This window comes from Micromesistius poutassou, assembly GCF_964030765.1.
Source record: "Micromesistius poutassou genome assembly, chromosome: 5".
NCBI lineage: Eukaryota > Metazoa > Chordata > Actinopteri > Gadiformes > Gadidae > Micromesistius > Micromesistius poutassou.
Window position 1 is genome coordinate 11,519,169 of NC_140275.1, and position 21,237 is coordinate 11,540,405.

The following is a 21,237-nucleotide window of genomic DNA, read 5'->3' on the forward strand; positions in this document are numbered from 1 at the left end:
ACATTGAAGTTCAAGCTTTCTTAAAGTGCATAGGCTTAGGTTTGTTTTGTTGATGTTTTTTTTTTTTTTTTTAATTCCCTGAGCACATGCGTACTACAGACCGGGCAGGCCAGCGGATCGGGAAGCGTCCACCCCCTCCCGCACTGTCCCATACACAACAAGGACTAGCTACCGCCGAGAGTTGAGCATGGGCGCAAGATAAGAGTACCGTCGCCCCTGCATGTTGACGGAAATAGGCGAGAGAAGATTTTATTTCAGAACAATAAGTCGGTTAAAGGCGTCGTTCAGTTAGTGGCTGCCGGGAAAGTCACACATTGACCAGGTAAGTGATGGTGCTCGCATGCTAGCTACCGCTCTTGTTTCAAAGCTACTGGCGTCTCCGGGAGAAGCGCTTAGCTTGTTAGCTTAGTTGTAAGTGTCTTGACTCAAGGACCAACATTAAAACAGTCACGGATTTTTTTTAAGATACACGAGGATATTTCTATAGTGCGATAACTGTCTCGTTATACGCGTCAACACGAGCTACATTGCATTTTTTTGTAACTAAATGTTTAGGTTTGTTGCATGCGGAAATACGAGTGCTCAGTACATGTGTGTGCTGCATGTCATTTAACGCCTTCGGTGCTTTAATTGTTGGTGTACTGTTTGATAAGGTGTCCGTTCAAATGGACTGCATTTATATCGCGTCTTTCTAACCTGTGGCCCCTCGAAGCGCTTTACAATCAGTGCATCACATTCACCCATTCATAATTGCATTCATACCGTTATACCGACTGCGGGTCTGACGTGAACGTTACCACCACGCAAGGCGGCGGGAGGCGTGGAAAGTTTCAATCTCTTCTTTCAATCCCTAACCCTAACCACTACTACCGTAACCCTAACCACTACTACCCTATTCCTTACCACTACTACCCTATCTCTAACCCTAACCACTACTACCCTAACCCTAACCACTACTACCCTATCCCTAACCCTAACCACTACTACCCTAACCCTAACCACTACTACCCGATCCATAACCACTACTACTGTAACTCTAACCCTAACCACTACTACCCTATCTCTAACCCTAACCACTACTACCCTATCTCTAACCCTAACCACTACTACCCGATCCCTAATCCTAACCACTACTACCCTAACCCTAACCAATCCCTAACCCTAACCACTAATACCCTAACCTTGAAAGGGACATCATTTACTAAACATCATCGCTGGCGTAAAACGATTTAGACGGTAGCAGTTGGATGTTGTTGATGTCCATGTCCTACAGGCTGCAGCCAGACATTATTGGAGGCGACAGCCAGCTCGTCGGGAGTAGCTTGTGTCTTCAGTGTTGCCTGATGGGGATTGTTAAGTGTATCGTAGTAGTAGAGCCGTAACATTATCGTATTTTAAGCAAGATCATAACCAAGATAACTGGGGTAACGTTAAATATGTAATTTCAGACAACACGTATTTTTGACGACTTTAAGACTTATTCTACAAATCTAGACAAGTCTACCCGCTTGCTCACTGTCCAGCAACCCATCCCCATGGACTAGTCGTATTCTTGTTGAAAATGTTGGGGGGGGGGGGGTCAGAAATAGATGGCATGTAAAGCCCTTTGAGGCTCTAACTGTGATTAGGGGCTATCCAAATATATGTGTGTTCACGTTATACGTGGAAGGGAGTAGTCTTTCGGGACTCACTCTTCTAAAATCCCATAATTGAAAACAAAATGCAGGCGTAGGATCCATATTTTGATATCCTGATCCGGTCTCAAAAATTTATTACGATTATCAAATTAGCGTACATCCGGCCACTTCGGCTGTCTTGCTCAGGGACTCCTTGACACTTTGCTAGCCATGGATTAAAGCCGTGGATTAAACCAGCAACCTTCTGGTTGACATGTGACCGATGTGTATGGCTTTCCGACCCTACCATGGGACAATGTCTTCCCTGTTCAGGTGGATCATTACATTATCAGTACTCACAACAATCAATTATAACAGTATAGGTGCGGTTTCACTCAATATCTTATACAGGGTTTGAAAACGTACAGTGTTTTTATCTTGAAGGCATATTTACAAAGATTGCACGAGAAACCCCCTTTTTATAATTTGTTTTAGAAATAAAGGGAGATAAGCTCTGGCAAAACTCCCTAGTAATTGAACGATAAAACTAAACAACCGGAAAACATGTTCAATCAAAATGTATTAGTCAAACAATATAGCCCAAATATGTAATTCAGCAAGACAAGACTAGAGGGTGAATCACAAGCGCGAGAGTCCCTTGGAAGCTCCATTCACTTTTCTAACAAGCATACTAGTGCAACCAATAATTGATGTCCAAGAATGGCCTGTAGGCAAATTCTCTAGATGAAAAAGGTAATAAAACACGTTAACATTTGTGTAAATTGGTACGCTCTAGAAGAGACTATTTAATGATACCTTCTGTTGTGTTTCAGTGTCATCTAATTGCAGGGTATTCCTTTTTTATTGCCCTATTTTATTAATTTATTGAAGTTTATGATGTCAACCAAGTCAGACAACCAAATACACGAGGACAGAGAATAAAGACTAAAGAATAAAGGAATGTGAACAGAATGAAACGGCTAGTGAATTGATGCAGAGGGTGATGTTCCCAGTTTTTCTTAGGCAGCCATGGGTGGTTTAGGTAATGGTCGTCGTGGTGGAAGGTCCCCTCCGCTAATGATAGGTGCCTTGATCGCCTGTATCCTGGTACTGGGCTTCAACTACTGGGTGTCCAGCTCCCGCAACCTGGAGCTTCAGGTAGGTCCAAGCCACTTGTCCATGGCGTGATACAGCCACAATCAAATGAGTCAACACAAGGAGTATTGCGGATGTGATAAGTGGGAACCACCAATGCCATTGACTTCTTCCCTTCCTTATTCTTTAAAATGCTTACCAGGGGTTGGATTATGCAAACACTGTCAAAAAATGAACAAAATGGATTTTACTGTTTACTTTTTTTTTTCTAAATATTTGAATGTTATGGAAATTGAATTGATAGAAAATAATTCTGTGTAAAAGGTAATATGCTTTAGAGATTCTTAATTTACATATATTTGTTTTGTATTTACAATCCTAATCTTCAGTGTAATAGGAGTCTGCACATGGTTGGGTTGTACATTGACCCAACACAGATAACACCCCCTCCCTTTTTATGGAAAAATAAAAAGGTTATACAATTCTGTTTCACCCCGCTCTAACATCCTATTGGCCTGACTCGAGGGAAACGTCACTAAAAGCAACAAAATTCACGTTAACATTGAGCTTAGTTAAGATGTATCTTAAGTATGAACAGTGCAACTTAAGAGATACAACTTTAGTTTCATACTGATTACAACATAGGATTTACTGTGAACTTTAGACGTGGACTTGGTATCAGACTTTTGTTAGACTGGTGCAACAGGCTGCTGGCCTCTTCTGCTGAGGTCCCCAGAGGTCCTTGCCTCAGGAGCCCCACTGCCTTCCACTAAAACATATATTTGCCCCGTCAGACCAAGCTGTACGAGCTGGAAGGCCAGGTGAGGCAGGGGGCGAATGAGCGGGGGGTGGCGGAGCTGAAGAAGATTGAGTTCCAGGAGCAGATCCAGGGGCAGAAGGAGCAGATCCAGAGACAGAAGGAGCAGGTCAGCAGCATAGAGGAGCTCTACAAGAGGCAGCTGGAGGAGGCTCAGAGCACCTGCGGCAAAGACAAGGTGTGCTCTCTCGCTCGCACGCGCACGCACACAGAGGGATAGTCATTGGGGTAAACTCTGCCGTGGCCGTTGGCAACGGTCTCCCTTTGGGTGCTGTGGGAAGTAAGTGGAACCTTCTGGATGGAAACATTAAATATTTATGGGGAATCCTTTTTACTTATAACATATTCCTTTTTACTTATAACAAACACAGTATATTTTCTAACATTTAGAAAATATACAAATTAACACATACCTGCACATACACACACATTTGATTATGCATGCGTTGAAAGTTGTGCTTACAGGCTTAAAAAAGCAGTAAAAAAAAAAAGTAAATTAATTAATTAATCATTAAAGTAATCATAAAAAATCAGAGTATCTTTTGCCTCATATTTATGCAAAGCATTGTTATTTTAGTCAAACCAAATGATTTGTTTGTTTGTTTACATGCATGTAGAGAAGCATCTACTTGTGTTAAATTGTATTATCCACAAATTCACAAGAGACATAACCAGCACCAATAACACACACAAAAACACCCGAGGCCATAACTTTCCAGTCAACAACACATTCAGAACAACAACAATAATTTTTTTTTGCTTTCAGGGCACAATGCAACTGAACATTTCCTCCAGTACTAAAACAATACAACAACTCAAAGGTAAAAGTATGTATTATGTGGAAAAAGACAAGAAAACAAATCTCCCAATATAAAAAAACCCTTCTTTTTCAAATGAAAGTATTTTTCTTGTTTGTGTGGTTTAGGTCAGATTAGCCAGCTGAATGGAGACTTTGGGAAGCTTCAGAAGCAACTGCAGAGTTGCCAAGGAAACCTGAACACACTTAACAAGAAGTTCACTTATGAAATGTAAGAAATACTCTTCATTAAGCATACTAATTCCACAGCCTTTAACGTGTGTGTGTGTGTGTGTGTGTGTGTGTGTGTGTGTGTGTGTGTGTGTGTGTGTGTGTGTGTGTGTGTGTGTGTGTGTGTGTGTGTGTGTGTGTGTGTGTGTGTGTGTGTGTGTGCACACCCCATAGCATATCAGATGTGACTAGTGAATATTTAAGTGACTACATACAAATAAATATCTAAATGTGTTTTAAGTTTTGTATCTCATCTCAATTTGAATGAGCCATTATGTGTCTCGTATGCATTCATTCATTATTTAGTCTGTGTATGTGCGTAGGACCCAGTGTAACACACAGATGCTGTCCCAGAAGGAGGTCTGTGATGAGAGGGTGGCAGAGGCTCAGAAGAAGCTGGAGAAGCTCAAGCAAGCTCCTGCAGTGTCACAGGTGAGCCAATAGTCCCCTTCCGATCGACTCCAACAGCCGGGCTCTCAAATACGGCTTAACATGGCAGCCCTCACGGCAGAAAAAGGCTCATTCCTACAAAATAATCCAGTTCAAGTCGAGTATATGTAAAATGAAAAAACGTTCTCATTCATTCCTGAGAAAGTTAAAGATTATTTCCTGGTGCTTAACTCATGGTAACGGTGGTTCCTCTGCAGGCCAACGCGGGCACAGCTCCCACAGGACTGGATGAGAAGGCAGGCAAACAAGCGGAGGAGGGGGGGAAGCCCGGGCTCGACGAGACCAAGACGCTGCCTGTGGTAAACCACAGCCCTGCCCAAGCCAATGCCAAAGAGGCCCCTGAACTACTGACCAATGAGATCATCGTGAATAAAGGTGAAAAATAGACACGGATGAAAAACCAAACTTTTAATTTTCGGCTTTATTTAATGTCTCACCCCGACCTGCTCCTTAATGCCCGGCCTCGTAATGTGCTGTTAGTCCCTCTGAATAAAAGTGACCGCTAAATAACTAAATACTACTGAATAATAATTGGCCGTGGAACAATGACCACAGTAACTAGAGATCTCATTCTCACACGGTCCTTTATGGTTTCCCAGGCCTGGAGGCCCCAGGAGCACAGGCCCCAGACCAGGGTCCCCCCCTACCAGAGTCCGAGTCAATGTCCCGTGTGGCTGTACGCCTGCACACCTTACCGCCACTAGAGGGTGCCGTGACGCCTCAGCACGAGGGACCAGCCTCTCTGAAACCACAGAAGAGTTATCTGACAGTGATGGATATTAAGGACGAGGAAATTGAAGGCAAGGATCTGAACAGTTTTTCAATCTCAAGCCCCACTTCAGTACAAGTTGTACACCGGTTGTTTTCAAGGCTACGGTGAGGGAAAAGCGAGACATTTCTAAGAGGTCATTGATCATAAAGCTGTTGCTGTCTCCAGAGACCGACCCCGGCGTGGTGGACATGCTGATTGACCAGGACAAGGTGGAGGCGGCCGTCGGTCAGAAGGTCACAGAGCCGGGGGATTACGATGCAGACGAACAAATGCCGGGCGGGGTTGACTTGGAGAAAGCCCAGAATCAGAGGATGGAGAATACAGGTGAGAGTACAGCCATGGCCACCTCCTCTACACCTTAGCTGTCCTAAGCCATAGTACTAATAGTACCATAGTATTAACTCCTTCCGATGAAGTACTCATCGGAAGGAGTTGATTAGTTTGATTGAGTTTACAATTTATTTGCCCGATTTGTTTGACCGGATGTTGCTGTTCTGTTTTATATAGTTGTACGTTATACACACAACTTGAATTATGCAGTTAGAAAAGGGGAACTTCGGTCGTGCACTATTGTCCCATAATGACCAATCTTGCCCTGCAGACAAGGAGATGGAGGAGGAGGTGGCCAACTACAATGGAGACGAAGACAACGAAGGGGAGTTTGAGGCTGACAAACAGGCTGAGCTGGCTCAAGACTGAGGTAACACACACGCAAACGCACACACGCACTTACGCACACACAGTGATGCACCATTATACAAGCCTCCTTATCTGGATTTTGAACATGCCTGGTCGCTGGCTTGCCGCTCAAGTTAAAAACTCACAAGGCCCAAGAAATATTAAATAAAATCATGTGTTTTGTGTCTATGACTGCTGATCCCTTATGGAAAAACATAATTTGGTTATCTTTTGGCCAGACCCCCACCACTCAAGTACACAGTGGGGCAAGGGAAAAGTAACATTAAAATGTTTTCTTATTTTGAAACTTCCAGCCTCCTGTCCTTTTGCTTGCTTCTCCCTAGCGAAATGTCATTGTTAATTTGGTACATTATGTTGGGAGCTGACATTTTCTGACATTTAACATTTGGTTTTAGACTTTTAGATTAGGTGTTTTCATGAATTATCCATACAACTAAGTGCGCTAAATATATGTTATGCAAGTAAAATGAAACGGTATGGATTAGAAAAGTAACAATTCCTGACATTAATAAACAGTATTTTCCTGTGTATTTCAGTGCCGGACAGGAAATCAAAAGACTTTCCCATGGACCACACTCTCCTCCTAGGCTTGAGCATGAGTTCAAGTCAAGGTCATATCTTCCAGTGAATCCATCCGAGAATCCATACTGAATGACTTTCTGTAGGACAGGTCTGCAGTTTTGAGGTATCCAATGAAAAGGAATATTGAATGGAAAATGACAGGCAGTAAGTGCGTTACCATGAGACTGTATCTGATCACTAGTATGCAGCTAAAACAAAACAGCACACATAATCTTCTATTAGCTGTATTTCCAACTTTCAAAGCTGCCTGATCAGAAAAAAAGTGTGGGACTGAAGACTAACCCTCACGTAAAACTTAGCATCCTGAAGACGTTTCCACATTATTATTGGTTGAACATTTCCAACGCTTGAAGTCACTTGACGACAAATGGCTTGTTTAGCATATCTTGCTCAGTTGTGTGTTGTGATCGAGAAACAAGAAAAACACTGTATCCAAACAAGGAGCTGTGACTCCGCGTGAAAGACCTCGGTCTTACAATTGATGACGAAACTCCTCCACAAGGAGGCGCTAAATCACCAACCCCCATCCTCCTCCTTGTATCGAATGGCGGCATCTCAGCTTTTCTGCCTTAAGAAATAGCCCAGGCTGCGAGGAAAGACTCTGTGGCAGCAGTGCTGATCATGGGTCAATGTAACGTTAATGTCGGCGCTGACAGCAGAAGCTCCATTTTGTCCCCCCATGCTTTTGTTGTGGTTTTATTTCGGGATGAGGAGAAGGGATGAGGATTCCGGTGTTTTAACCCTCAGGCTTGCTTATTCGCTTGTGAACCCAAGAAACCCGTGGGATTTGCAAAGTAGGCTTTTGACTAGCCATGATTTTTTTTAACGAAGGAGATGTTTTGGAACACACACAATCAGGAACAATGTCAAAATCGTGGAGAATTATGAACTGACAAACCGCCGTTATGAAAGGCATTGCAGTCGCCTCCACTTAAAACCAAACACAATTCAAAACTAATGTCAAACATTCACATATAACATATCTGGTTGCCTCGTATTTATACAGGACAGCGTAGTCCGAATGGTTTTAAAATCGTTATACATGCACTCACTATAATCTTCTCAAATCAACTTTGCAATGAAATACTACTTTTTACTGTCAGCTCTAAATTATGATCCTTGAAGCTTGATTCTTCTTTTTTTGCAAATCTTTTGTACTGCCTTCTTAATATTACCATGTGAAATATGGTATCTGAAATGGGATGAAGTTGAGATTATTCGTTTAAAGATGTATATTTTGAGCCGTTTCCAACATGCTTATCCCGTCTTTGTTTAGTTTTTCGTTATCGCAAAGAGGCAATATTGTTTTACTACTATTGGTTGGTCAATATGAGCATTGGGCTTAAAGTAACAGAAACTATTTGTGGGGAGTTGTTTTCGTCAAGGAATAGGATCCCTGTTATGCCCTGTTCAAAACGTCCTCCATTGTTTATCATCAGAAGTTAGGTATCATCGTTGCTGTTTGCACCCATGGGTGTACCTTTCTCATCATTCTTTTATGATTTTGAACCAATGTTTAAATGTTATATTTATTTAGATCATTTATGAAAAAATAGATATGTTGTCAATTTGTTTGAAATGATTATGCTTTTATAGGAGAAATGACAAAAGGACAAATAAAGAATTTTTGTTACCATTGTCCATACAATATATCACTTTTCACAACATAAAGATGTTTCCAATTGACGCAATCACCAGTGAAAATTAGGAAAGGTATTACAAGTAGGAGGCCTGTTTTAATTCTCAAGCTCAACATCGTGCTGGAGTTGGAGAATTTTCATATGTACATTTATTGTCAAATATTCAAAGAAGCATCAAGATATGGGCAGTACCAACTGTAGTTATTGCAGACCTTTGCAAGAGAAAGAAATGGGAGAATTTATTAGGAGAATACGATAAGCCTACTATAAATGATTTTCATATGTACATTTATTGTCAAATATTCAAAGAAGCATCAAGATATGGGCATTACCAACTGTAGTTATTGCAGACCTTTGCAAGAGAAAGAAATGGGAGAATTTATTAGGAGAATACGATAAGCCTACTATAAATGATTTTCATTGGCAAATATTCAAAGAAGCATCAAGATATGGGCATTACCAACTGTACAGTTATTGCAGACCTTTGCAAGAGAAAGAAATGTTGATGAAGCAATACAATGCCGCAAGAACAGACTTGTCTCACAAATAAACATTCAATTCATAAATTCTCAAATAAATACAATATAATTGTAAATTACAGCATTAGTTAAAGCCATCTACGATGGTGCATTGTTTAAAATGTGTTACATGAGAGTATTCTAAGTATAGGCCCTATAGGCCTACTGCTACTAACAGAATATGCTGAAAAAGCTACTAACAGAATATGCTGAAAAAGACTTTAATTACATCAGGTGATGTAGGGTAGGCAACCTTACTAGTAATTACTAGCTTTCAGCAGACTTGGAAAAAAAAGAAAAGATTTTCCCAAAAATAAAATATATTTTCTTTCTGTTTGGCAAAGCAAGAATTTTTATTAGATTGAGTGCTTGACTGGGTTACTGTAAGGCTACATCTAAACTAGCCATTGTATTGCACATTTAGCATATTTGTCATTTATATGTTAATTTGATCAAAATCAAAATGTGTGCCATCATTTGACTAAAGCTTAATCTTGGTATCTTTGTCACAGGTGAGGGATATAAATATTTGGCTGACAGGCTGACAGATAATTGACAGAACTGGTGTACTCTGGCTGCAGTCATTATGATGAAGTCCTGTCTTCTTTTGTCCCTGATGCTTGCAGGTATGCTTTCATTTCCTAACCACATTTACAGAAACACAAATGTATTAATACTTTTTAGAGAAAGACCAAGCAATGTTCTGTTTGTTTTGGTTTGTAATTTCTGTCTGTTTGGCTACACATTATTTGGTTCAGCCGCAGCATCAGGGAGTATTGTTGAGAAGAGAATTCTGGGTGGTAAATCATGTAAGAAGGAGAGGGACTACGATGTGAAGGTGAGCTGGGACGATGGGCAAACCCCCTGTGGAGGTTCCCTGCTCAACATCAGATGGGTTCTCACTGCCGCTCGTTGTGGAAATCAGTAGGAAATCTCTTTATTCATTTTTTTCTAGTTTGAAGATATAATTGCATTGAAATCTTTATTTTTCATTATACATCTATCAGAACTGTGGCCTACAAAGGCTGAGAAGGGCAACTTTTTTATCTGTATTATTTTTTCTTCGACAATTTTGAACTGAGAAAGAAATATGAATCTTAAGTTAATCATACAGCTTTGCTTCCCCAGCTAATCTGTGACACTACAAAATGTAGGCACAGACATCTGGTTGATTTAAGACAAATATGTCAACCAGTTATGAATCATAATCTGATTGAATCCCTTTGTAACACGTCTCAATTTCCTTCCCTTTACAGCAAATTGAAAGTATCAATTCCTGCTGAAGGCTACTTCGGCTTCTTCAGCGGAAGTCAGAAAATTGATGTCAAACAGCAGTATTTCTTCAGCGATTCAAAAAACACACATGATATCATGCTCATTAAACTAAACAAAGAAGCATCTGCCGAACACGCCATAGAGCTTCCTGAGGCAACTGAAATGGCTCATCCTCCCCAAGAGGCTGCCCCCGAGGAGGCTGCTTCTGAGGAGGCTGCCCCCGAGGAGGCTGCTCCCGAGGAGCTCGAGAAGCGGGGGCTCTCTACTCCTCCTCTCGTGAAGCATTGCAGTAGCCCCGCCAACAATAAGAAGGTTCAGATCGGAGGCTGGGGTGACGGTGGTGAGGAATCAAAATGCTTTTCTTTGCCTTTTAGATGACTGGTTCCCAAGGCGGTTCCCACCCCCTCCTGGTAAAGATACACCGTAGTTAAAGCCCTCCTGATAAATATAGACGGTAGCTGAGGCCCCCTCAACTATGGTACCCCCTGGTACCATAGCTAGGGCCCTCCTGGTAAAGGTAGACTGTAGCTATGGCCCTCATGGTAAATCTAGACGGCAGCTGAGGCCCCCCTGGTACTATAGCTAGGGCTCTCCTGGTAAAGATGGGACGTAGGTAGGGCCCCCTCCTGTTAAAGATAGGCTGTAGCTAGGGCACCTGGTATATATAGACAGTAGCTGAGGCCCTCCTGGTAGGGTTGGACCATTGGGCCCGCCTGGTGAAGAAGGGACGTAGGTAGGGCACTCATGGTAAAGATGAGATAACTGAAATTATTTGGAACCTGAACATGTTGATCTGAAAACGTTGGGGCCCGGGTCATGTGCCCTGTGTTCCTTGTCCCTAATATATGGCCACGGCTGTGGGGCACACCAGTTGGGAACCATTGTTTTAGATGAGGCTCACTTGACTGATTTAAACACAAACTCTCTCTCAAATACAGGTAAAAATAAAAAAATTCTTTGCACTGAGGCTAAGATAACCAGTTGTAAAGATGGAGACAAAAAGGTAAAGCAGCATGCACCAACCCTTATGTGTGCCCACAGCCCTGGTGTCAAGTCATGCTCGGTAAGACCGTAAATATACTGTATATCTACATTCCATGTCTTTCAATTTACTTTTTATGGCCAGCATGCAATAACTTAATATTTTATCTTCTTTCCGCTTTCAATGTTTTGTAGGGTGATGCAGGCTCAGGGGTGGTGTACGACAAAAAACTGCACGGTATCATCGTCAACAATCGTGCAGATGCTTGTGCCAACATAGTGGAGATTCTTGATATCTGCTTCTACTTGGACTGGATTATGAAAACCATGCGTGATCATTCATAATTGATCTGTAATTATTGATCTGTGATCTGTATCCTTAGATCCCAAGAGATACTCAACAGACGGAATAAAATTGTATCTCCTTATGAATTTCCTTGTGTTTATTTTAAGCTTAAGACAAGTAAGTTGTGGCATTCAACTGTTTTTATTAGATATTTACAATCTACTGTTTTGGGGAAATTGAAATTACTACACAAAAGTTTTTATTTTCACAAACATCGGAAATCCAAACAGACATCTTCAGCAGGTTTATTTCATCCCACAACTTAAAGCATCAGTTATTTATACACAATAAAAAAAATGATTGGACTTCTCTGTCCTAGTTTTACAGGCCAAAGTAAATACTTAAGAACGTAGGCCTAGCTGGACTAGGCTTTGTGCTCAATATTAGCTTAATTTGCCCCAAACCCCAATTGTGTATCCAACCTAAAATAAAAACAAAAACAGTGACTTGATTCAATACGTAACCTTATAAATTTTAGTCTGAATCATTGATGATGGTCTCAAAACAACACACCTTTGCATGAACCACACAAAGCATGCTTTCACAAAAAAAAAATTGAACAACAACATGCGCACACACCAACAGACACACAAACACCTTGGCAAAAATACTGATGTGCACAATGCCACCAAGATCATACTCAAGATTTCAGACTTAAGCAGTGTAGTCGAGTTTCAATCGTCTGAACATAGACTGTGTCACGCACTAGTCTGTGTGACACTGTGACTAGTCTGTGTCACGCACACTTGGATGAGGATCTGCTGCAAAGTGTCGAGTCTTGACAGTGTTCTTCTGGATCAAATGATCTTCACCAAGGGGAAATATTTGTGGACTGAGAAGTCAAACTCTGGGAGAACCTAAGAATGAAGAGATGATTGTCGTTTAGTCTTAGCGACCTTTGTGTCAGCTCACAACACAGTATTACTACATGCATGTCTGACGCAAATGTGTGGACGTATGCATTTGTCCAGGGTGTCTTACCTTGTTCTCCTTCTTGTGTCCCCCGGCCAAGAGCTTCATGACTACCATGTTGGGTTTGGCCACCTTCAGGATGCGGTTCACCTGTCAGCAGCAAACATCAATAACCAGTTAGCTGTAACAGTCTGCGGGTACACTACAGAAAGCCGACTACAGAAAACAAGAAGACAGGCCAAGACGAAAATATATTACACTGGCCTGTTGCTTTATTATTGCCAGTATACAATATAAACGTGGGGTTAGGACCCACATTTTCATCATTGCCGTCTTGTATTGTCTCTGGTTATCCTTGATATGGTGGCTCAGTGGTAAGCACTACTGCCTCCCTAAGTAAGGGGCCGGGATCAAAGCCAAGCGATGTCCATTTTGGGTGGTGTTTACACATCCCGCAAAGACATCCTTCAGACCTCCGATGCTTGTGGTTTAGTAATATGCAATTTATTAACTTTGAGTGGATGCTCAGCGAGTCTACTCTGGGTGACCAAAGACAGGAGCAGAACGGGGGGGGGGGGGGGGGGGGGGCTCGTTCCCGGTGCATTTGCGGACCTCTGGGTCCGGCGTGGCGACATTCTCCAGGATGAGCTTGGCCTGCTGGAAGTGCTTGCTGGCCGCCAGGTAGAGGTCAGAGGATCCCGGCGGAGGGTTGTACTTCTTCAGGTCGGACATCTCCTGGAGAAAGGAGCCAGGGTGGGGGACATATGTGAGATGTGGGCTACTTCAGAGGGGAGCCAGAGTCATGGAAATCCACAATCATCCCTGAGCATAATACCAACACGCCAATGTTTATCATCGGCCAATTGGAAACAGATATGGTTAATATAAATTATAGAAATGTATAATTAGTAACAAAGTAAACACTAGACTCATTTGGATGTGGATTTCATGTTTGAAATAACATAATACATAAAAGCTGCCAGTGGATTGTCACTGCTAATTTGTAGATAGATAGATAGATAGATAGATAGATAGATAGATAGATAGATAGATAGATAGATAGATAGATAGATAGATAGATAGATAGATAGATAGATAGATAGATAGATAGATAGATAAAAAGTGAATAACACTACCTTGAACTGAATGTAGTGCACGGGGGGAGGGGTGACCACGCTGTTGAAGGGGGCGAAGCGGTGCTCGTAGCGAACCTGCTCGCTGTCCAACTCAAAGCTGGGTTTGCGAACCTTTCCGTCCATATCCAATGCCACCATGGTCTGGACGCAATGAAGGACAAAGAGAGAATAGCTCAGTGAGCTAGGGAGGTAGCTTTGTTGAGATGTATAGCATCTCTGAGATCTAGAGCTGCATAAAAGCATCTGCCGAGTGTCGAATTTTGATAAGTGCACATCATGTGGTTCTTTGTGTCCCGTGCCTGTGTGTGGCGGGAGAGGGGATGTACCTTGTACATGCCAGCACACATGTTCTGGTAGGCCTGGCTCATAGTTATCTCCTTGCTGAGGGGACGCACTGGCAAGGAAGGGAGAGCATCGCATGGATAATCTTCACACATGGAAATGGTAAAACTTGTATTTTTCAGACATTTAGTTGTCCTTCAATTCCGAATCGTATGGACTACGAGAATGCACATCGTCACGAATAACATTCAAAGACGATCGAGTCAAACAACACACGGTGGTTCTGTCGTCCCGTCTACCTTTCTTCTTCTTCTTGGCCTTCTTGCTACTGCGCCCTTTCTGCTGCTCCTCCGCAATCCTCTCCTCCGCCATCTGGGAGGAGTCCGCTCTGCTCAGCGTGGACATCAGCCACGCGTACAGGAACTCTGACAGGTACCTGGAGACCCAGCCAAGACACAATCACTCTCATCCACATCCAGCCCTGTCTCATGGGAGGTTGAGAGGGACCGATGCACAACTGTGGATGGTTTACGGCTTTCCAGCCCCCAATGGAAGTGTCCCTTGCTGTACAAATTAGGCCACGTGACATCCCTTGGCAGCCATTTAAAGCAACTGCCAAATAACTGCAATAACCCTTTTTTCAAGTGTGGATGGGTTTAAAATGGGGTTTAAAATGCACAACCCATGTACAACTTGTGTGTGCGTGCGTGCGTGCGTGTGTCATGCATGCATGCATGCATGCAAATCGGTATGTTCCTACCAGTAGATGTAGTAGTACTCGTGCATGCTGTAGAGCTCCAGTTCAAAGCCACTGAGCAGGTACTGGATCATGATCCTCAGGTTGTGGTAGAGGATCCAGGTGCCCAGACAGGCCAGGTGCTGCCTCTGAGGCTCCAGCTTCATGAGCAGGCCGTGGAGCGCCGCGTCCACCTTCTCCGCCTGCACAGGGAGACGGAGGCAGAGGCCGCAGCGGGACCAGCACCCGATGAGAATATTTCCATTTTCATATTGGATATGTTTAATCTCTTTTCTCGTTTTTAAATCTATAGCTGCGTCTCCACCGCAGGAAGGGTATAAATTAAGTTCTGGGGTATACCCCTATCCTTACTCATTAAAAAACGATGTGTGAATTATTTCAAAAGTGGAGTTTGCTTCTATTAAATATGTAATTTTTATTACATCATTAATTTAGAAATAATTTATGATGGTGTGGGGGGGGGGGGGGTGTCACAGAAATTTATTCGGAAGTTGTAGGTCCCCCCCCCTGGGATCCTGTCTGGGATTAATAAAGTACATCTTATCTTAAAGGGTACATATTATACCACCAGGTGTGAGTGTGATTACAAACAGAAAATGTGCCGCTTCTCACATCAGAGGTGGGCGTGTCCACCTAGATGTATGACGGATAGATGAGCAACGTTTGCTACAGTCCACTGGGTAGGCTGGTAGACTGATCTATCCAGCACACGTCTAGGTGGACACGCCCACCTGTGATGTCAGAAGCGGCACATTTTCAAAACGGCTTGTAATGGCTATTCACACTCACACCTGGTGGTATAATATGTCCCCTTTAATAAGTGACTGTACGAATCATCTGATTGGAACATGCACTTTCTAATTGCATTTTAAGTTTGGCGAAGCTGCTCGCCATAAATTAAAATGCACATCCTTTGGTTTCTCTGGTTGAAGTCTCACAATGTCCTTGAAACCGCTGTGTAGATGTGTGTGTATGTGAGGCACAAAAGGTAGAAGGTGCTTTGAGAGGCCCTAGTGGCAAGAAAAATAAATGCATTATAAAACCGTTTGCATATTTACAGAGCTTCAGGCAAGCTTCATGGTCAATTTGAAAAATAAGTGAAAGATGATGACCTCATCCTGCAATGTGGCAAACTCCTCCAGGATGTGGCCCAGCTTGTCTCTTTGCCGAGCACGGTTGTGTCCATGGATCTGAATCAGACTGCAGAAGGGCTAGACACAACACATTCATATTTTACCCATCCCTCTCTAGCAAACACCACCTTGCAAAAAGCGATTAATAAAAAATAAAAAAAAACGTATGAAGACATTCAGTAACACTAATCAAACAATGATAGGACTGAACACATCATGTCCGCAGTGTATGTTCTGTAAGCCACCATACCCTGGAGCAGTGTGTGACGAAGGAGTCGATGTAGTCTTTGGCTTGGTGGTTGTTAAACAGACAGCACCTGGAGATAGGAGCATCATTAACTCCAACACCGTGTTACAAGGCTTCTCCCCACACTGCATTCAAACATTAATACGGATCCGTTTGTAAACAGAACTTTTTTCCTGCTATTTGGCCTTATGCAAACAGCATTTGTGTCGCCAGGGGGACACATTTGAAAACGCAGATTGTTTGCAAGTGTAGCCAGGGGTAGACTTTTTTTTTTGTTGTTGAGAATGCTGACATATGATTGTGACCTGATCAGCAGCCTTAGTGGTCTGAACTGGGAAAAGCCTCTTTAGGGTGAAGGGAAACGCTGCTGACAACGCCAAGGGCGAAAAGATGACATCAAAACAGCATTTTTACTTTTGGCCTAAATGAACCAACGCAAGATGCCTGAAGCAGTTTCTCCTGTTGTCTTTAACCTATATTGAACACAAACAACCCAACTTACTTGGAGGAGAGGACAGGTGGACTCACGAAACACCTGAGGGCATCTTTGATCATGTCCTGCATCAAGTGGGTTCCAAACACTTTCTTATTGTCGATCAGGAACGTCGTCTAAAAGCAAGAAAATATATATTTGTTTTGTTTTTCATAAACAACAAAACCAATTTATCATGCGCCTGGTAGTAAATATCTACAAATTTTTCCATGTTTTTTTTTAATGTCTAACATGATTCAAATGGGCAGGTATTGCACACAAGACTGTTGTGCTTTGATTCATACCTGTAGTAGGGACCTGGAGAGAACGCAGGGGGATTGCTCGCTGAACTCACAGAAGAAGTCCTGGAAGCAACGAATACACCAATCACTTTTAACAGCAACAAGGTCAACCATTATGATACTGGGTTTTTATGTTTTTTTTTTTATGGGTTATGGGTTTTACTTTTTAAATTCCTCGATCAGATCATTATGTGTGGACGTGTGTTCCCCATTCTTCCTTACCAGGATACCATGGAGGTTGATGGTGTTGATGACGTCACAGACGGTCTTGATGCGCTCTATGAGCTTGCTGAAGTACACCACCATGTCCTCCCTCTTGATGATTTTAGCATAGCGGGGAAAGGTTGGGGGCAGCAACCTCTGGTTGACCAAGGGTTCGAATCCCATCATGATCGGGTGGTCTGGAACAGGCCATACGGGGGTAAGCAAGAGAGAGGTAGAAATAGTTTGGAGTTGCAACAATAGCATATCTAGTGTCCATGTGAAGGTGAAGGTGTAGGTGTTTAGCTCAGTGGTGAATTTGGGCTCTAGTGTTGAATTTAGAAAGCACTATTTCATTATGCAGGCATTTCATTTACTATGTAGAATATTAAATGATCATAAATAAATATCTTATTATCTTATTATGTATTAACCTTGGCAACCTTGAGTTACTATCTGCTCACTAAATGCAAAGGATCCGTCTTGCCAGGTATGTGTGGTATTGCGGTGTATATCTTTGTGTGTAGCTCATGTGTAGGTTACCTCCTTTCGTGGTGTCATTCTGTGACTGGATGCCGTGATGTATACTGCTGTGGATGGCTGATAGTAGGTCAGCAGCTTGTGCCATCAGCTTCTGGGCTTCCCCAACTGAACTGGTCTGAGAGACACACACAGACAGACACACACACATACTTTATGATGGGAAACAATACATTAAATACACAAGTGGTCATCGTGTTTATGAAATGCATATTACCTCTTTCTTTGTAAAGGCAATCAGTGCAGTCAACAGCAGGCGAATGAACTTGATTCTGTTGTAAAGGGCCAAATACTGCTGATGCTGGGGAACACACAGCAAGATGTAAAAAAACACACACACATTTAGTCAAGCACATTATTGAGTCTTCTTAATTATAACACGTTGAACTGCAGGATACTCAGTCATTAAGCAATTAATAAATAACATATTTTTCAGTCATTCCACCATTTGCACATTCCTCGTTCAAGTGAGTGATCCCTTCCTAACCCCGAAAATGACGCTGGCAGATGATAAACCGTTTGTTCTTCTTGAGGAAACTTTTTGCAACAGTCTCTCTCTCTCTCTCTCTCTCTCTCTCTCTCTCTCTCTCTCTCTCTCTCTCTCTCTCTCTCTCTCTCTCTCTCTCTCTCTCTCTCTCTCTCTCTCTCTCTCTCTCTCTCTCTCTCTCTCTCTCTCTCTCTCTCTCTCTCTCTCTCTCTCTCTCTCTCTCTCTCTCTCTCTCTCTCTCTCTCTCTCTCTCTCTCGTCACGAAGGACAAACAAAAGTCACACTTGATATATGTTTGAACAAGATAGGCAGCGTACCTCCGTCTCTATCTCAGCGTTTCGCTGCTCTCCTTGTCGAGTGCGCGTGCTCTGTCGGTTAAAAAATACCCATGGAGGGAACATTTTAATTAAACTCAGTATCAGCTACATAACAAGCTCAAATTTTCAAATTTTTTTTTTTAAGTGTCACCTTGACTTTTCTCTGTAACTCCTCCTCCACGTCTTTAAGCATACCTAAAATAACAGAACCATCATTACTTACACAGTATAAAATAAAAAAGGCAGATTCAAACATAGTTTAAAATCGTGGCGAAGTAAAAATGCTAATCTTATTTTGTCAAAAATATATATATAATATGTTGTCTTACCTGTGACCCGCAGGTCGGTGACGTTATTGGCCATCTTGAAGCCATACGTCATGGCCTGGAAGTCCTCCTAAAGTGGAACAATAAATTGAATGGAAAGGCATCAAAAAAGAAGCAGACTACATCCCTAGAAATCCTCTTTGTGCAAACGTATTTGAAATCATGTGCGCCTGAAGAATAAAACTTAAAACAGGGACAACTGCAGGCTTTATCTCCAGTTGTTACAATATAGTACCCCACAACTAAACATACAAAATAATCATACACCTCACAGAGCATATCTCTGTGTGCATGATTTTGAACCTGTCACGACACAGGGAGAGTCCTACCTCCTCGAACACGGCCGCCTTATTGACCTTCTCCCGGGCGATGTCGCACACCTTGAGGATGCCCAGGGCGAAGGCCTTCAGCGCCGGGTCCTCGATCAGGTCGGGACTGTGCACGTACAGACAGGTGAACACCGTCTGTGCCAAGGAGTGACCCTCCAGCCACGTAATCTAGACACGCACACGCATGCACACAGAAACAACATGAAAAACACGTCCAACATTGAACGTCCTCCGGCATTTAGACAAAATGTTTTAACACAACGTAGGAATGCAAAACAATTTGTGGTATGGAAGATTCCATATTTGGCCAATCATACCAGGCAGCAGAAACAGGTGTCTATGATTCCTATGAGTTCAGGAAGACTCAGATCCCTGACCTTGATGGCGTTGTCCTGCAAAGACAAACAATTAAAAAAGGAGCACTGGGAAGCATTCATCCAATTTTGTAGTATTGAACATTAAACAAACAATCATTTTGAACAGGTCTCACTATCATGAAAAAGCGAATAACAACATCCATCATCTTGAGTGTGGAAATAAAATATGGCACCTTTACAGCCTGTTCAAAGTTGAGAACCTTCCTGTTGACTTGGTTTCCGATCATTCCCGCGTCCATCTTAGGATCCATCATCTCTATGGCAGACATCGCCTCAAAGAGCCCGAACCTGCCACATAAAAGCACATGGGAGTAATGTACCAAAACATAAAACAGAAGATGAAGACAGAAGATCGTTGACATCATTTCAAGACCATTTTTATTTATCCTCAAGCAACTCTAAATGTGTATTATTATGGTACCATGTGGAATCAATGAAATACATATTTGAGCCAGGTGGAAAAAGTAGTGAACTGTCATACTCACAGTTTGTCATGAAGAAGCTCTCCAAGATTCAACTCTGCAAAGACAAATAGAGTGTGAGTTAATTCTCAAATGTCTCACATGCACATGCACACACACACACACACACACACACACACACACACACACACACACACACACACACACACACACACACACACACACACACACACACACACACACACACACACACACACACACACCTTTGCAAGCTCCCTTGAATTCGTGCGTAACATCGACCCAGTTGACATTATTCCTCATTTTCTCTGGGATTCCCAGCCCCCAGCCTGCATCATCATCATCAACTGACGACTTCATCACCATTGTGACAATCTATCAAAACACAAAGGGAGGACCACGATAGATTAAAAATATCAACAACGACAACAACATCCATTATATTATAAACATTTTAAAGTCGGAAACAAACGATTCACAGAATCCTGTTGTTTAAACACCCTCAAGGTTAGTGGGTGAGATTGACTAACCCCACAACGCATTAGGGGAAGGCTGGACATGTAGTCTTATGTATGCCCATTCATTCCTCATTTATCGTGATATAAACTGGAGCAAGGATCACAATATTATGTTGATTGGGATCGTAAATCGTGCCCTAAAAAGGTGGACATTACTACATGAATGCCCACTGGATATGTTCTGTTCCAATGTAATGAGCATGGTAATGAGGAAGCTATGAATGTAGTATAACACTTATTTTTGCAATTATTAATGCTAACTAGGGCACAGCGTATTTAATAGTCATAATAGTATCGCATTATAAGCTACAGTGAACTACAATGAGTTCTGCAGGTAGAACAAACCGGATTATAACACATATCATAGAACATTTGTTTACATCAATTCACTGTCCTTTGGAAATGTGTCTGTCTAATGATTACCATTACTTGCATTTTAGTATTTTTAAAGAAACACATACCTTGCAGTTTTAGCTAAAAATGAAGAGCCCCTTGGACGCTGGGGAGTCCGAGTCGCACTCACTTGACGTCGTAGACCAGTATTTACACGGGATATGTAGTTTTCTTTTTTTTTTGCGAGCGTCGCTCACGGATGTTTGGATTTGCGGTTCGCTGTGACTGAACCAGTCGTCATATCTCGGGG

The 21,237-nt window shown here is 42.3% G+C and overlaps 2 protein-coding genes across 3 annotated transcripts; one reads left to right on the forward strand and one right to left on the reverse strand.

Annotated features, from left to right (window-relative positions):
- The first annotated feature begins 135 nt into the window (after nucleotides 1-135).
- golm1 (golgi membrane protein 1) lies at nucleotides 136-8,692 on the forward strand. 2 transcript variants are annotated; one of them, XM_084467848.1, is made up of 11 exons: nucleotides 136-322; nucleotides 2,630-2,774; nucleotides 3,506-3,706; nucleotides 4,295-4,355; nucleotides 4,454-4,556; nucleotides 4,879-4,987; nucleotides 5,203-5,380; nucleotides 5,605-5,805; nucleotides 5,943-6,101; nucleotides 6,379-6,477; nucleotides 7,013-8,692. In XM_084467848.1, the coding sequence occupies exons 2-10, from the start codon at nucleotides 2,646-2,648 to the stop codon at nucleotides 6,474-6,476; spliced, it is 1,239 nt and encodes a 412-aa protein (XP_084323974.1). In that variant the 5' UTR covers nucleotides 136-322; nucleotides 2,630-2,645; the 3' UTR covers nucleotide 6,477; nucleotides 7,013-8,692. The 2 variants fall into 2 exon arrangements, with proteins under 2 accessions (XP_084323974.1, XP_084323975.1); XM_084467849.1 differs by having other exon boundaries at nucleotides 4,295-4,349.
- A 3,254-nt stretch (nucleotides 8,693-11,946) lies between these two features.
- naa35 (N-alpha-acetyltransferase 35, NatC auxiliary subunit) lies at nucleotides 11,947-21,111 on the reverse strand. Its single transcript, XM_084468774.1, has 23 exons — nucleotides 21,056-21,111; nucleotides 20,322-20,451; nucleotides 20,122-20,155; nucleotides 19,810-19,924; nucleotides 19,577-19,651; nucleotides 19,260-19,427; nucleotides 18,934-19,000; nucleotides 18,756-18,799; nucleotides 18,605-18,655; nucleotides 18,018-18,101; nucleotides 17,804-17,918; nucleotides 17,282-17,460; nucleotides 17,063-17,122; nucleotides 16,788-16,894; nucleotides 16,289-16,355; nucleotides 16,018-16,116; nucleotides 14,909-15,087; nucleotides 14,448-14,584; nucleotides 14,193-14,260; nucleotides 13,867-14,007; nucleotides 13,343-13,465; nucleotides 12,800-12,880; nucleotides 11,947-12,675 (listed from the first exon to the last, which is right to left on the reverse strand). The coding sequence occupies exons 2-23, from the start codon at nucleotides 20,440-20,442 to the stop codon at nucleotides 12,616-12,618; spliced, it is 2,175 nt and encodes a 724-aa protein (XP_084324900.1). The 5' UTR covers nucleotides 20,443-20,451; nucleotides 21,056-21,111; the 3' UTR covers nucleotides 11,947-12,615.
- Between the last annotated feature and the right edge of the window lie 126 nt (nucleotides 21,112-21,237).

Coding starts and splice junctions, on each gene's coding strand:
- golm1 (XM_084467848.1), top strand. CDS start 2,646: ATGGGTGGTTTAGGTAATGGTCGTCGTGGTGGAAGGTCCCCTCCGCTA. Junction 2,775..3,505: donor CCCGCAACCTGGAGCTTCAG/GTAGGTCCAAGC, acceptor TTGCCCCGTCAG/ACCAAGCTGTACGAGCTGGA. Junction 6,102..6,378: donor TCAGAGGATGGAGAATACAG/GTGAGAGTACAG, acceptor CTTGCCCTGCAG/ACAAGGAGATGGAGGAGGAG.
- naa35 (XM_084468774.1), bottom strand. CDS start 20,442: ATGGTGATGAAGTCGTCAGTTGATGATGATGATGCAGGCTGGGGGCTG. Junction 18,656..18,755: donor AGTTACAGAGAAAAGTCAAG/GTGACACTTAAA, acceptor TTTAACCGACAG/AGCACGCGCACTCGACAAGG. Junction 18,102..18,604: donor ACGCTGAGATAGAGACGGAG/GTACGCTGCCTA, acceptor TGTGTTCCCCAG/CATCAGCAGTATTTGGCCCT.